The sequence below is a fragment of the Eschrichtius robustus genome, chromosome 1 (genome assembly GCF_028021215.1).
Source record: "Eschrichtius robustus isolate mEscRob2 chromosome 1, mEscRob2.pri, whole genome shotgun sequence".
Classification (NCBI taxonomy): Eukaryota; Metazoa; Chordata; class Mammalia; order Artiodactyla; family Eschrichtiidae; genus Eschrichtius; species Eschrichtius robustus.
Genome location: NC_090824.1, coordinates 136,683,966 through 136,697,498, shown reverse-complemented (window position 1 = coordinate 136,697,498; position 13,533 = coordinate 136,683,966). Strand labels below are relative to the sequence as shown.

General features: G+C 59.6%; 1 protein-coding gene across 1 annotated transcript in view; it reads left to right on the top strand.

Moving 5' to 3' along the window:
- The window catches only part of PSTPIP1 (proline-serine-threonine phosphatase interacting protein 1), a 42,296-nt gene extending 29,030 nt beyond the window's left edge, over positions 1–13,266 (top strand). Inside the window, exons 5-16 of the mRNA XM_068542160.1 lie at positions 1,212–1,246; positions 1,487–1,593; positions 3,928–3,990; positions 4,618–4,716; positions 5,669–5,714; positions 6,739–6,818; positions 7,415–7,513; positions 8,612–8,708; positions 9,245–9,335; positions 11,783–11,838; positions 12,034–12,167; positions 13,135–13,266. Of these exons, the coding sequence (XP_068398261.1) occupies positions 1,212–1,246; positions 1,487–1,593; positions 3,928–3,990; positions 4,618–4,716; positions 5,669–5,714; positions 6,739–6,818; positions 7,415–7,513; positions 8,612–8,708; positions 9,245–9,335; positions 11,783–11,838; positions 12,034–12,167; positions 13,135–13,266 (1,039 nt within the window). The remainder of the gene's footprint in view (positions 1–1,211; positions 1,247–1,486; positions 1,594–3,927; positions 3,991–4,617; positions 4,717–5,668; positions 5,715–6,738; positions 6,819–7,414; positions 7,514–8,611; positions 8,709–9,244; positions 9,336–11,782; positions 11,839–12,033; positions 12,168–13,134) is intronic.
- The last annotated feature ends 267 nt before the right edge of the window (positions 13,267–13,533 follow it).

Sequence of the window (13,533 nt, the reverse complement as noted above, 5' to 3'; positions counted from 1 at the left end):
GAACTCAGGCCGTCTGGCTCCAGGGTCTGCTTCTAACGCACCTGGGAGTCCAGAGCAGGAAGCCCCTACCCAGGTTCCTAGCCTGGGATTCCAAGTCACCTCCCTCCTCTGCCAGGAGGGTGAGCTCACTCCTCTGAGAGGCCCCTGCCCCTGAGAGCTGATGGGCTGGGGAGAGGCACTTTACCGTCAGTCCTGTTCTGACCCAAGGGCCACTCGTGGTGCCCCTTACCCATCAGCAGCAGACAAGACTGGGCCCTGAGTGGGCTCCGACATCTTTGCTCAGATCTCAACTCTGTTTGTAGCTCTGGGAGACAGCCCCCTGGCAGGACTGCCAGATAAAATATAGAATGCCCCCTTAAATTTCAGATAGACAACAAATATTTTTAAAATTTAAGTGTGTTCCAAATATTACATGGGGCATGTTTACATTCAAAAACTATTTGTTGTTTATCTGAAATTTGAACTTAACTGAGTGGTCTGTATTTTTATTTGCTCCATCTGGCAACCCTACCCTTGGGCATCACCCCCTCACACCTCCTATGCCCAGCCAGCCCCTTCCCTTCCCTTTCTCCTTGGTGCCCTCTCTGGAGTGGGCAGTGTCTGCATGTCTGCTTCAGACTGGCCACCTGGTGCCTCCTGACTCCTCCTACTGGGTTTTCTCAGGCACCCCAAGCTTAGTGCACCCGAAAGTAACTCCCCATTTTCCTTCCTGGGCCCCTCTCAGAGATGTCACCACCATCCACCTAGCCAGGGACCAGGGAGCCCCTCAGTTTCTCGCTGTCCTCACCTGTACATCCTATTCATCCTGTCCTAAGGCCCCTACATCTCTCCCCTCGATCACCTCTGCCCTGCTTGTCCCCCTCTTCCCCCACAGCCCCCTCCAAAATGTCCTCAGGCCACCTGCCAGGTCTGAACCCCACCCTCTCCTGCTTCGAGGGAGGGCCCTGAAGATGTGCAGAAGCCAAGAGCATTCTGCCACAGTGGGAGGTTTGATTGCTTTGTAACTTCCAAAGAGAGAGCTTTGCATTCCAGAAATCCCAGCTTGAGTTCTGAGTGGAATGTCATGGTCTGGCTAGAGGGTCCCCAGGGTCTAGGTCGCGTGTGTGAGTGAGCCAGGGCCCTCCCACCAAAATAAAAGTCCCCGGGCCCAGCCAGGACTTCAGGTTCCCCTGCACTGTCCTCCTGCTGACCCTGGTCTTTCTGTTTTGCAGCTCCCTGAGGGCCTCCTTTGACTCTCTGAAGCAGCGTAAGTCCCGCCTGCTCGCCACGCCAGGCTGCGGGGTGACAGGACCTTCCGGGAACACCAGATCCCCCACCGGTGGGGATGGATGGACGCTGGCCAGGAGTCGAGGCTGGTGGAGGACTTGGGGGTGACAGAGATGAGCTGTGGGGTTGGGGTGGGCTGGCCCAGGCAGGGGCGAATATGTGAGTGGTTGGGCCCCCCCAGGTCTGACACTGGGGACCACCGTCCTTACTCTGCCCCCAGAAATGGAGAATGTGGGCAGCTCCCACATCCAGCTGGCCCTGGCCCTGCGCGAGGAGTTGCGGAGCCTGGAGGAGTTTCGTGAGAGGCAGAAGGAGCAGAGGAGGAAGGTAAGGGGGCGTGGGGATGGGCCTCGAGTGGGCGGTGGCTGTTGTCGCTGTGGAGGCAGTAGGGGACGGGCTCTCCCGATGGGCAGCACCCCAGGCTTGCGGGTGATGGTGATTTGAAGGAGGAGAGGGGTCTGTGGACAGACGCCTGGTACTGGGACCAGGGCCCAGCTCTCGGGCCTGAAAGCCCCACTGGGGGTCTTCCCCCTGAGCTGTCTCAGGCCAGGAAGAGGGAAAGACCTTGGCCTTTTTGATCATCCTACTACAACAGGCTATAGAGGGTCCATGACAGCTTGGGGGTATCCAAAGGAGGCAATCTAAGTTGGGGAGTCACCAGAAACTGGTCCTGAGCCCAAGGATCAGGGCTGTTTACCTGGGAGAAAGGAAGACTTGGGTGTCAGTCACTGCAGCCACTCTGCAGGGCTGCCTGAGGCTGAGGGGAACAGACAGAGCTTGTGGGGAGTGGGGGCTGCCGAGCCTACCTCAGCATCCAAAGGTACTGTTCACCCATCTGTAGGGTGTGGCTGTCCCTAGATGGAGGGATTGCATGGAGAGGAAGTGAGGTCCCCATCATGGGAGGTATACAAACAGAGGCTGGAGGCTACCTGTCAGGGAAGCTGCAGAGGTTGGATGGGAGGTGGGCTTGGTGACCCCTGTGTCCCAGGGCACCCTCCCAAGCCTGAGACTCTCTGACGGGCTAAGCACGTGGCCCTCTGGGGAGGCAGGTACGGACACATGATCAGCCTCTCAGGGCCTTAGTGATGAGCGTGGTTGGTGCCTTGGACAGGGTGGGAGAGGCCAGGGCACAGGAGCACTTCTTGCTTGGAGAGGAAGCATCATTGTAAACTGTCCAAAGAACTGAAAATGGAAAATTCCACACAACTGAGCTGTGAAGGGAAAGAAGGCAACAGTTCATGGCTGGGGCCAGGCCGGGACTGGGTGTCCTGGCCAAGCCACTTACCCTCTCTGTGCCTCAGTTTCCCTCGTGCGGGATGGGACACTTATGTCCACCTCCCAAGCTTTGGGGGACCCAGCCCAGAACTAGGCCCCTTGCAGTCTTCACAGGCAGGGTGCTGGCTCCGATTAGTAGCTCTGGCCACAGACATTCAGCGTGGCTGTACTCCCTGTCTGCCCATCTGGCCAGCTGGGGCCTCAGGCTTTCAGGATTCTAAATTTGGGCTCCTGAGCAGACAATGGGTCCTCCAAGCCAGCCTCAGAAGTTGGCCCAGCCTTAAGGAGCTGCAGCAGGCGACCTCTCTGAGCTGGGACTTGCTTGCAGAGCATCTACTGTGACAGCGAGGCCCCAGGATGGCTGTTTTGAGCTTTCCTGTGGCCAGTGCGGCTGTGATGTCTGAAAAAGCTGTTCTGGACAGAGGGACAGTTCCACGGTGTGATCAGGCCTCCCACAAGCGAAGGACAGCCATGATGTAGTGTGCGGGGAAGGCTGCCTGGGTGTGTATGCACATGTGTGTGCATGTATGGACGTGGGTGTGCACCCAGGAGAACGTGCATACACCTCTGCACACCTGTGAGCATGTGCATGTGTTTCAGTGTGTCTGTGTGTGGCCAGGTGGCTTCTTGAGGTCTCCCCGCTGGCACCGGCCCCACTGAGACCCCAGGCACAAACCGGCTCCAGCCCCAACACGAGAGGTGTTTCATTTCCAATTATCCTTATAGCCAATCTCTGTCCAGGCCAAGTTCCATCCTCTCCATCTGTACAAGGAGCCTGGGAGGCGAGGTGGAGGTGCAGGGGCCCCGTGTGCACCAGCGTGTGACCATGACCAAGTCTGGGGTGTGTACACAGGGCCCATGGCTGTGTGTGGCGGACATGGGAGAGTGTGCGTATGTGTACTTGTGAGTGGTGTCTGAGGTTGCTCTGTGAAGGCCTTGTGTATGCAGGTGGGAGCATGGGGGCCTGTTAACGTTTACTTCTGTGTGTGTGCAACTGTGTGTGTGTGTGTGTGTGTGCCAGCGTGTGTACACAGGGTATGATGGCTTTGAGTAGGTACAGAGGCTTGTGAGTGAAGGACAGCATGTGTGTGTGTGCGCATGTGCATGTAGGTAGGTTGGATATTCCCGGGCTAGAGACCAAGTCCTGGCTGGGGTCTGCAGGGAGAGGATACACCATGTGTATCCATGCCCCGGGCTCCTCTAGCTTTCTGTTCTGAGCAGTAGTTGTGAAAGAGCAGGCTGAGGGAGAGGGAGGGCATCTTGTCACCACCCCCTTCAGAGCCAGGAAGGGATGCTGGGCCTCATCCCAAGGACACCCTGTCCTCTTGGCCTAAGGGAGTGTCCTGAGGCCACGGCCCCAAGCTCAGAGCCTCATGTCCCCTGCAGTATGAGGCCATCATGGACCGTGTCCAGAAGAGCAAGCTGTTGCTCCACAAGAAGGCCATGGAGGTGAGTGCCAGGGTCTTAGGCCTGGAGGGCTGGCAGGGGTCAGGGTGTGGATCCCAGGAGCCCTGGACTGGGACAGGGCTTGCCTCAGGCCTCCATCCAGCAACAGGCACAGCGGCCTGTCGGGTTCTTGGTGTTGCACTTGCTCCCAGGGTGCCATGCAGATTGGCCCAGGCCCTGACCTTGGGGGGCTCCTGACTGATGGGCAAGCAGCCAGTCCCAGACAGTGGTCTACAGGGTCATCCAGGCTGTCCGCTGGGGACTCCAGGGGCAGAGGGAGAAGGGACCCCTGAGCTGTGTCTCCTAGTTCACTGAGTAAGGAGAAAAATAGCTCCACCACGTGTGCAGAGGCTGGCATCGTGATGATGCATGGCATTTTCAGGGCCCTGCTGGCGGTTTGATGTGACCACACCTCTGAAGAGGCCGGGGCTGTGGGCAGGGCTACATTGTCCCCACTGGGAAGGGGCCTGGGAACAAGACTCCCTTCTCCATCTCCGTTCTGGATCCCCAAATCCTTGTCCCTGGTGAGGAGGCCCCCAACCCATCCACAGCCCCCAACAGGGAGAAGGGAGGTTGGGCTCAGGAGCCTCACTCTGGGGCCCCCAAGTCACGCCCCTCCACACCCCCCAGTCCAAGAAGACATATGAGCAGAAGTGCCGAGATGCAGACGACGCCGAGCAGGCCTTCGAGCGCATTAGCACCAATGGTCAACAGAAGCAGGTGGAGAAGGTGCGTGGAGCCACGGAGGCCATGTGGTGTCACAGGGCTGGGGCAGGGTGGGGAGAGAGGGAAGGGGTGCCACAGACACTCCAAGGCAAGGTCTGCATCTGGGATATCCTGGCTGCTCACCTCGCTCTGAACCTTCATCCCTCCATCTGTGAGATGGGTTTCCTAGAATCTCAGGGTCTAGATAGACAGAGTCAGCTTGATCCCCTTTGCCATCTCCAGGCTGCACCCAAGGACCCATTCCTCAGAGCAGGCCCACTGCAGCCCTGGCCCAGAGCTCACAGGGCAATGAGAGCAGATGCTAACCCTCACACAACCCTTTGGAGAAGGGCTCAGTAGGCCCATGTCACAGAGAGGAAACAGGCCCAGAGATGGTAAGTGACTTGTTCAAGGTCTGAGGGCCAGGCAGAAACAGAGAAAGCACCCAAACCCAGGTTGTCCAGAACCCAAGCTCTTGACTGCTCTGGCCTCTTGGCCAGGGTGGGAGTGTCAGAGATGCCAGGGCTCAAGAACACATTTTGCCCATTGCACAGACAGGAAAGCTGAGGCCCAGAGAGGGCAGGGGTCTGCAGGTGAGTTGGTGGCAGCAAGTCAGGGACAGAGCCCCAGCCTCAGCCAGTGGGTTCAGCAGTGGGCGTGGGGCCCCAGGGCCCAGCCCCTGGTCTACATTTCTCCCTCTAGTTCTCAACATTCTAGTTTTCACATGTACCTGCATGAAGTGCAGGTTTCTGTTTTATTCCTTTTTTACTGGAACCAGGCTGTGGGCCTTTGTAGGGTGAGGCTGGAGTTAATGATGGAACTTGCCCCCAGTTGGCTCCTGAGTGTCCCCCTGCGTGGCCAGGGAGGGGGTGACAGAGTCCCTTCAGGGTTGCCCAGGGAGGCTCGGAGCCCAAGGGCTGGGCTGGGGGGTTCCCAGGGGCGGGGCCTCAGTGCTGCTTTCCCTCTGTCTCCTCAGAGCCAGAACAAAGCCAAGCAGTGCAAGGACTCAGCCATGGAGGCAGGTACGTGGCTAGCCCACCTCCTCAGCTTAGGGGGTGGAGTGGCTTGGACATTCCTTCCCCCACAGCACACTTCCTTCACCCTGGCGACACGGTCACGCTCATCACTCTCATTTCCAAACTTATGCAAGTAAAACAAAAACATTCGTTTTCTCACATTTGCCAAGACTGTTCTTGGTGCTTTGCATGTTTTAACTAACACTCACAACAATCCTGCGAGGTGGTCACTATTACTATCCCCTTTTTTTAACAGACCAGGAAACTGTGGCACAGAGAGGTTAATTAACTTGCCCAAGGTCACACAGCCAATAAGTGGTGGTAACTGTATTTGAACGCAAGCCATCTGGCTCCAGGGCCCAGGACTTTCACAGCCACAATCAAGGGAGACAGGCCCACTCATCGCACACACCTCTCTCTCTCTTACATACACTGAAACACATCAGAGCCTTCTCTGGGCTTCTGTCTCCTCTACCCTTCTCCTGATGCCAGAAGACCCCAACACCCCTTATCTCTGCTGACACAACTCCTAGGACAGAGGGCTTACCGTTGCTCCCTTCCCCTGGGAAGGCTCTCCCTTCTGCTAGCACTGCCTTTCCCAGGACCCAGCTGCTCCCTTGGCTGGGGGGACAGAGGTCATGGTCCAAGCCTGCTGGCTTCCTAGCCCAATAGCTCCCAATGCTCCCCTTCACCCCTCCTCCAGGGCTGCCCTCTCTGAGCCTCAGTTTCCCATCTGGAAAGTGAGACGGTGGGACCTGGGGATGGTGAGAGGCCCAGATTCTGACCTTGGGTGTATGAGGCTCTGCTCCGGCCCCAGGCAGCTGGACCACAGGGGGAGCTGAGCGTCACCCTAAGGGCAGTACCAGAGTGGGTGGCCCTTATGAGCATTCAGATGTAGCACCAGCAGCCAGGGCAGGTCTCTCTGAGGAGGAGGAGGGCACTCCGGGCAGGGGCACTGCAGGAGCAAAGGGGTGAGCTGTGGGAGGGTGTCTAGGCCGCTGGCCTCCCTGAGCACTGCCTGTGCTTCCAGAGCGAGTATACAGGCAGAACATCGAGCAGCTGGAGAAGGTGCGGGGCGAGTGGGAGCAGGAGCACCGGGCCACCTGTGAGGTGAGAGACACTCGCGGCATGGAGCCTGTTTCCCCAGCTACAAAATGGGAAAGACGCCCGTCCCTGCTCTAGCCGCTTCACGGGGGGAAATGAGGCAGCGGTGGGGGAAAGGCATCATTCCTTCGCTCCTTCACTCATCCACTCACTCCACAGGCCCTGTGCTGAGTCCCTGCCCCCAGGGAGCTCACCGCCTGGCTTTGTGCTCTGGGTCCCCTTTTGCAGGCAGGCATCCTTCACCCCTTTTGGCTGAAGCCGAAACTGAGGCTCAGACAAAACCCATAGCTTCCCTGGGCTCTGCTGATGAGCAGGGCCTGGGAGACAGGCCTCAGGATTCAGGGTCCAGGGCTCCTCTTAAGACACTCCCCAGGGGTATGGTGGGGCCTGGAGGAAGGACAGGGCAGGAAGCCCACAGGCAGTTCAACTTCCATTCCCAGAAGCCTCAGGAGCTGGCACAGAGGTGGGGGTGGGGACCCCCAGGAAGAGACTTTCCTTTCGTCTTGGCTTCAGCAGAAGGGGTCTGGCTGGTCAGCCCCAGCTGAGCTGAGTGGGGCCTGGCCTGGCCCAGCCCTGCAGCAGCACCCCCGCTTCTCCCCCAGGCCTTTCAGCTGCAAGAGTTTGACCGGCTGACCATCCTCCGCAACGCCCTGTGGGTGCACTGCAACCAGCTCTCCATGCAGTGCGTCAAGGATGACGAGGTGGGGGCTGAGGGCAGGGAGGGGTAGGGAGTGGGAAGGGGGCGTGAGGAGAGGGCAGCCTCCTAGCAACAGCGCACCCAGGTCCACCTGAGCCTGTCAGCAGATACCTAGTCCTCTGTGGTCCGAGCCCTGGCCTCACGGGTCTCTGGCCTCAGGGGTCTCCGACCCCGGTGCTGAGCAGCTGCCCCCAGGCCCCGAGGACAGGGAGCTCAGTACCACAAAGGGCCACAGCCTCTCTGCCTGCAGACTGGGCTTTGTGGTTACCCTGGCATCTGCCCTCTCTGCTCACCCCTGCTCCAAGGCCTTGGCTCTGCTATCAGAGCCACAGAGCACATGCTCCCTCTGCTGGGATGGGGAAGGGAGGTGGACACAGCACCTCAGAGGTTTGCAGAGAGGCTGGGGGACCCTCCGTTGCCCTGCTCCAGGCCTGGCGCTTGCAGGAGCCAAGGTCCAGTCCCTCTTCTGTCTCCAGACATCTCCAGGGTGTCCTGGTTCCCCCTTACTGAGCTCTACATGCCCGGTGGGCTGGGTGGGTCCTCCTCAGCAGAGAGGGGCCGCCACCTCCCTTGCCAGGGGCCTTGCAGTCCTAGAGCCATAAGCTCCCTCTCTCATGGCAGCCCTGACTCCCTGATGCCCGCTGCTGTTACTTGCCTAACCCCTTCTGCCCATGGCGTGAGGAGTTTTGGGGGTTTTCTCCCCGAATGACTTGAGCCCACCTGGTGACCTCCTTGTAGCGGAGGAAGGAGTGTGGGCTCTGAATCCTCTCATACCGGATCCAAAGCCCAGCACACTGAATTCCTGCTTTGTGACCTTGGGCAAGTCACTCTCCTCTGAATTTCCTCATCTGTAAAATGAGGAAGTAGTGTCCACCTCAGAGAACAGGAGTGGGGTAAATCCCTTGCAAAGAAACTTGTGCACAGTAGGTGTTCCGGAAACAGGAGAAGCTGTCAGCCAGGGCTCTAACCCCTCAGGCAGGCCTGGGGCAGTTACACCTCAAGGCCCCTGGTCAGAGTTCAGACCCGAAGTGGGGGCAGGCTTGACAATGCGGGCATGGAGGTGAGGCCTGGCCCCTCAGCCTCTGCTTTTCCCCGCCCCCAGCTCTACGAAGAGGTGCGAGTGACGCTAGAAGGCTGCAGCGTGGACGCCGACATAGACAGCTTCATCCAGGCCAAGAGCACGGGCACTGAGCCCCCAGGTGAGGCCCACCTATAGGCAGCACAGCCTCTGGGTCCAGGCCCGCCTTCCCTAGGCCTGGCCCAGGCTCTCTGAGCCTCAACTGCCAGGACAGAACTGGGGTGGCTCACAGCTCCCTTCTGGGTGGAGAAGCCTTGGCCAGGCCCGGGGAAGGGGTCAGGGACAGTGCAGTCCTCTGGTTGGGTCCTTAGCCTGCCGCCTCATCCGCGATAGAGGATGAGCAGAGCTTAAGAACACTGACACTGGTGGGGGAGGTGAGGATAGGGACAGAGGCAGGAAGCCTCTCTGGAGCACCTGCTCCAGCCTGCTTGGTACCACTAAATCTTGAGTCTAGACTATTCGGTCTTGGTGGTACCCACAGTGAGATCTAGGAAGGGAGCGGGCCCCCTCCTCAAGCACCAGGGTGGCCAGGGCAAGGATGGGAAGGTGGGGCCCCAGTCTGGGTCTCCGGATGGGGAGAGGATGGGGTGTCGAGTGGCACAGGTCCTGCCTGCCCTGCCCTTGCCACCCTGGGCCTCATGCGCTTGCTGCCTGCAGCTCCGGTGCCCTACCAGAACTACTATGATCGGGAGGTTGCCCCGTTGTCCAGCAGCCCTGGCGTTCAGCCGTCCTGTGGCATGATAAAGAGGTGAGCCGCCTGCTGGATGCCAGCCAGACGGGATACAGAGGGTGGGGCCGGGGGTGGGGAACGGGGGCTGCCAGGAAGGAAGGCCAGCCTCTCCTCCTGCAACTGGCTCTTCCACACGTATTTATTGGGCATCTATTGTGTGCCTGGTGCAGGGTTTAGGTGCTGGGCACTCTTCGGGGACAAGACAGGTTCAATCTAATCTCATGACACCCTCAGCCCGAGGGGACCTAGGCATTAAATAATCACAGCCCCCTTATTCACTAGCGACTATGCTCAGAGCTCCACGGAGACCCCAGGCTGGCTGACCCCTTGGCCTCTGCTGCTAGCCTGGTTGGAGCCTTGGAAGGTCAGGCTGCAGTGGTAACCCTCTCCCACTGGCACGGGATCAGGGCATAGGAGAAGGCCCTACAGCCAGTACTCTTGGAGAATTCTCCAGGTTTTTCCAGGGCCCCTTCCCTGGCCTGGCTGTGGTAGGTGCCAGGGTCCTGGTGTCAGGCCCCAGCATGTCACTTGCACAAGTCACACACCTCCTCTAGGCCCAGGGCCTATGAGTGTTGGGGGCAGACTCAGACCTAAGGACCCTCTTGGTTCAGGCCTTGGGTGACGACGGTGACAGCCCACTGGGAGCGCCATGGCCTGCTCAGGGAGCCCCCCTGCCCAGGAGCCAGTTCCCTGAGCGCCCCATCTGTGCGCATCTAGGAGCATCCATGGACTTCACGTGGTGCCTGCTCCCCACCCCCACCCCCAGGCCTCCGTGACCTCCTCTCTCCCTCCAACACAGCGCAGAGAAGGCCCTGCCTTTGAGAGGTGGGTGGGGTGGAGGTGACAGGCTCCCGGTCCTCTGAGGACAGCTCATTTCTGAGGCCTCTGGAGCCACCCTGCAGGAAGGCTCCTGGGAGGCACAGGCTTGTGGGCACCACGGCATGCTCCTCCGGGAACCCTGAGAAAGTAAGAACCCCAGGAGGAGGGCATTCCTACCCTCGCTATCATTCCAAAATCTTAGGGGACTCAGACCTCCCTGCACTCCCAGTGAGGACCCAGATCCCAACACAGGTGGTCACTTAAACAACGGGACAGAAGAGTTCACCTGGGGCAGTGTCAAGAAAGGACAGAAAGGGGCCTGATGAGGATGAAAGATAAAGAGGGAAAGAGGTCCCAGAGGCGGAGGCCTGGCTGCTGGAGGGGACAGGCAGGGAGCACCGTGTGGGGACCAGAAGCCAGGCAGTGCCATGGGGAGGGGCAGGGGCCACTGGCCAGGAAGTGAGTGGAGGGAGGAATGGAGTCGAAAGTGTAGACAACCCTGGCACACACAGCCTCGACGAGCTCTGCTTCTCCAGCCTCAGCCGTGATGGGTTAACCCTATCTGGCAGGGGCAGGAGTGCCATAGGCACTAAGTGTGCAGGGCCCAGGTTAGCATGAGGCCTTCCCACGTGTGCCAAGTCCACGCATGCCTGTCTATGTGTTTCCATTCTGGGCCCTCAGCTCCACAAACCCTGCAAGGGGGCAGGGGTCCTGGATTCTCCCACCCTGGGAAAGGTCTCTGGCACTACAGGGCAGCCTCCTACGGGCCCAGCCCCTTACTGGGCACTCAAGACCCCTGGGGGGTCTGGCCTGGTCCCTATTTCAGTCTGATCTCCTATACACCCCAAAATGGTCCACTTCACTTCCCAAATTCTTGTCTGGACAATCTGCACCTTTGCACTCCTCTCCCATTCACCGGCAATGCCTTGCACTCCAGTCTCTACCTGATAAAGTTGAGTCTTTGCAGACTTGGCCTGACCCCACCAGGCCAGGAAGCCTTTCCTGAGCGGGGGAAGTAGCATCAGCCTCTACTCGTTTAGCCCTTAGCACTGTCTGCTTCGGGGCACCCACATCCGGCTCCTTACTAGGTACCCCAGTGTCTGCCTCTGCCTCTTGCTTCTTGCCTTATTTTTCCTCTCTTTTATTCAACAAACTTCCATGACTCCAGCTCAGTCCAGGTCTGAGCCAGGCACGAGGGAAGGGGTGAATTAGCCCAGCACTGCCTCCCGGACCTCACTTTGTGTGGTCGGGGAGCGGCTGGGCTGCCCAGGCTGGTGAAGGTCCTAGCGAGGTGTGAGTGGGCCAAGCTCTAGGGGGCAGCTCCCTTGCCCATGGGGGAGGCTGGAGCAGGGGCCTGGCGGGTGTAGGGCCTGGGCCCTGAAGCACAGAGGTCTTAGAGCCTCCAGTTAGGCCCTGAAGGGAGCAGGTACTGAGAAGACGTCTACAGGGTGAGGGACTGGGAGAGCGCGGCTGGGGAAGAGCCACTGGACCACTCTTTAGGGACCCCTCATGGTGAGGGGCACCCCATAAATCACATCTGTGCCTGGAGGCTAGGGCCAACCCCAGCCCTGGAGCCCTGTGGGCTCCCTGCCTCATCTACTCCCCCTGTCCCACCCCGACTCACCTGCTTTCCTCCCTGTCCCCAGGTTCTCTGGGCTGCTGCATGGAAGTCCCAAAACAACATCGTCAGCAGCTTCTGCGGGTAATTGGGGGTGACAACTGTCAACCTGGGGTGAAGGAGAGGATGCCTACTTGGCACAGATGGGCCTTCCAACAGCTGGGAGGTTGGGGGTTGGGAAGAGGCTGGGCCAAGTCTGGGGAAGCTCCACGTCGGGGGGGCCTCCAGGGACCACTGTTCTTTGTAAGGGGCGGGTGCCAGGCCTCACCCTGCTCTCAGCCTCCACAGAGACCCTGACTCCCACCTCTGATCGGAATGAGAGTGTCTATGCCGCCATCGCTGTGCAGGAGGCGCCAGGACCCCACACCCTGCCAGCCCAGGATTACAGGGCGCTCTATGACTACACAGCCCAGGTGAGGCCCCCGCCCTCCCCTCCTTGGCGGGCACCAGTATGCCCAAGGGTGTGCTCACACGTAGGCACATGCACTGTGAGTGGGCTGGGGTGGGTGCCCTTAGAACAGCACCTGGCCTTTGGGAGGGGCCCAGTGCGGACCTGCTGAGTGACAGCTGATGAACGGAACGAGGGCCTGGGTCACAAGCGCACGCGGTATACAGGCAGGTGTGCGCACGCGCAGCTGCTGGCGGACCTGGAGCTATCTGAGGATCAGGCTCTGCACCCACGGGTGAGGGCCTTGCTCTCCGTGAGCACGGGCGCCCGGAACAAGCCATGGTCGGAACGAGGTCCTCAGCTGTGCCGGGGCTGATTTTCTGAAGCCCACAAGGGGAGGATGAGTAAAGGGGCCACAGGGTAGCTGTGCCCAGATCCCTAGAGAGTCTAATCTGCTCCCAGTTTGAGGCGAGGGAGTACAGAGCTGGACTGCAGATCCACTGGGACTGAGGCTAAGCATCTCCTTGGGGCTCGGCGGGCTGCACCGACTCCCGAAGCCTGGTCCCTGGAGAGGAAGACAGCCCAGGAGAATGATGGTGTGCCTGTATGACAAGGGCTAGCAGAGGTGGGGGCGTGGCAAACACACCTGCCCCCTGACTTGCTAGGTTGCCGCGTCTGAAGCAGGGAGGGGAAGGGAGCGGCAGGGAGGTGAAGCAGGGGAAGAAGCCCCAGGTTGTGTGTGGGAGGCCCACAATGACAAACCAGAGGGGACAAAAGGCTGAGCCCCACGAGGCGCCCCACACCCTATGTCTCCAGGGCTGCCTTAGCCCAGAGTGGCCTTGTCTTGCAGCCCCAGGAGGCCAGCATGTCTCAGCTGACAGCTCACCTGGGAGACAGGCTGGCATTTACTGCCTGGGGTGGGGGGAACGCCTGACCAGAGGCCCTCCCAGCAGGCCCCTGTCAGCCTGACGCGTTTTCATTCTCCTGCCCAGAATTCCGACGAGCTGAACATCTCTGCAGGGGACATCCTGGAGGTCATCCAGGAAGGGGAGGATGGCTGGTGGACAGTGCAACGGAACGGGCAGCGTGGCTTTGTCCCTGGCTCCTACCTGGAGAAGCTTTAAGAAGGGGCAGTAGCCCCCGCCTGGACCTGTCCTGTCCACGGGGCCAGCAGTGCCCCCACCCCTGCCCTGGCCTCGCAGGGGCCTCAAGACAGAGCCTGCCCTCAGGAAAGGTAACGGCTGCTCCCGAGCAGTCCTTCCCACAGGGAATAAAGGAGCGCTCTTTTTCCTCCTTGCACCCGTGTCCAAGTGCTCAATTCGGAGGAGGCAAAGGAGGGGAGAAGTCCAGGAGAGCAGAGCTCCCCACCTGCAGTGTTGTCACTGAGGCCC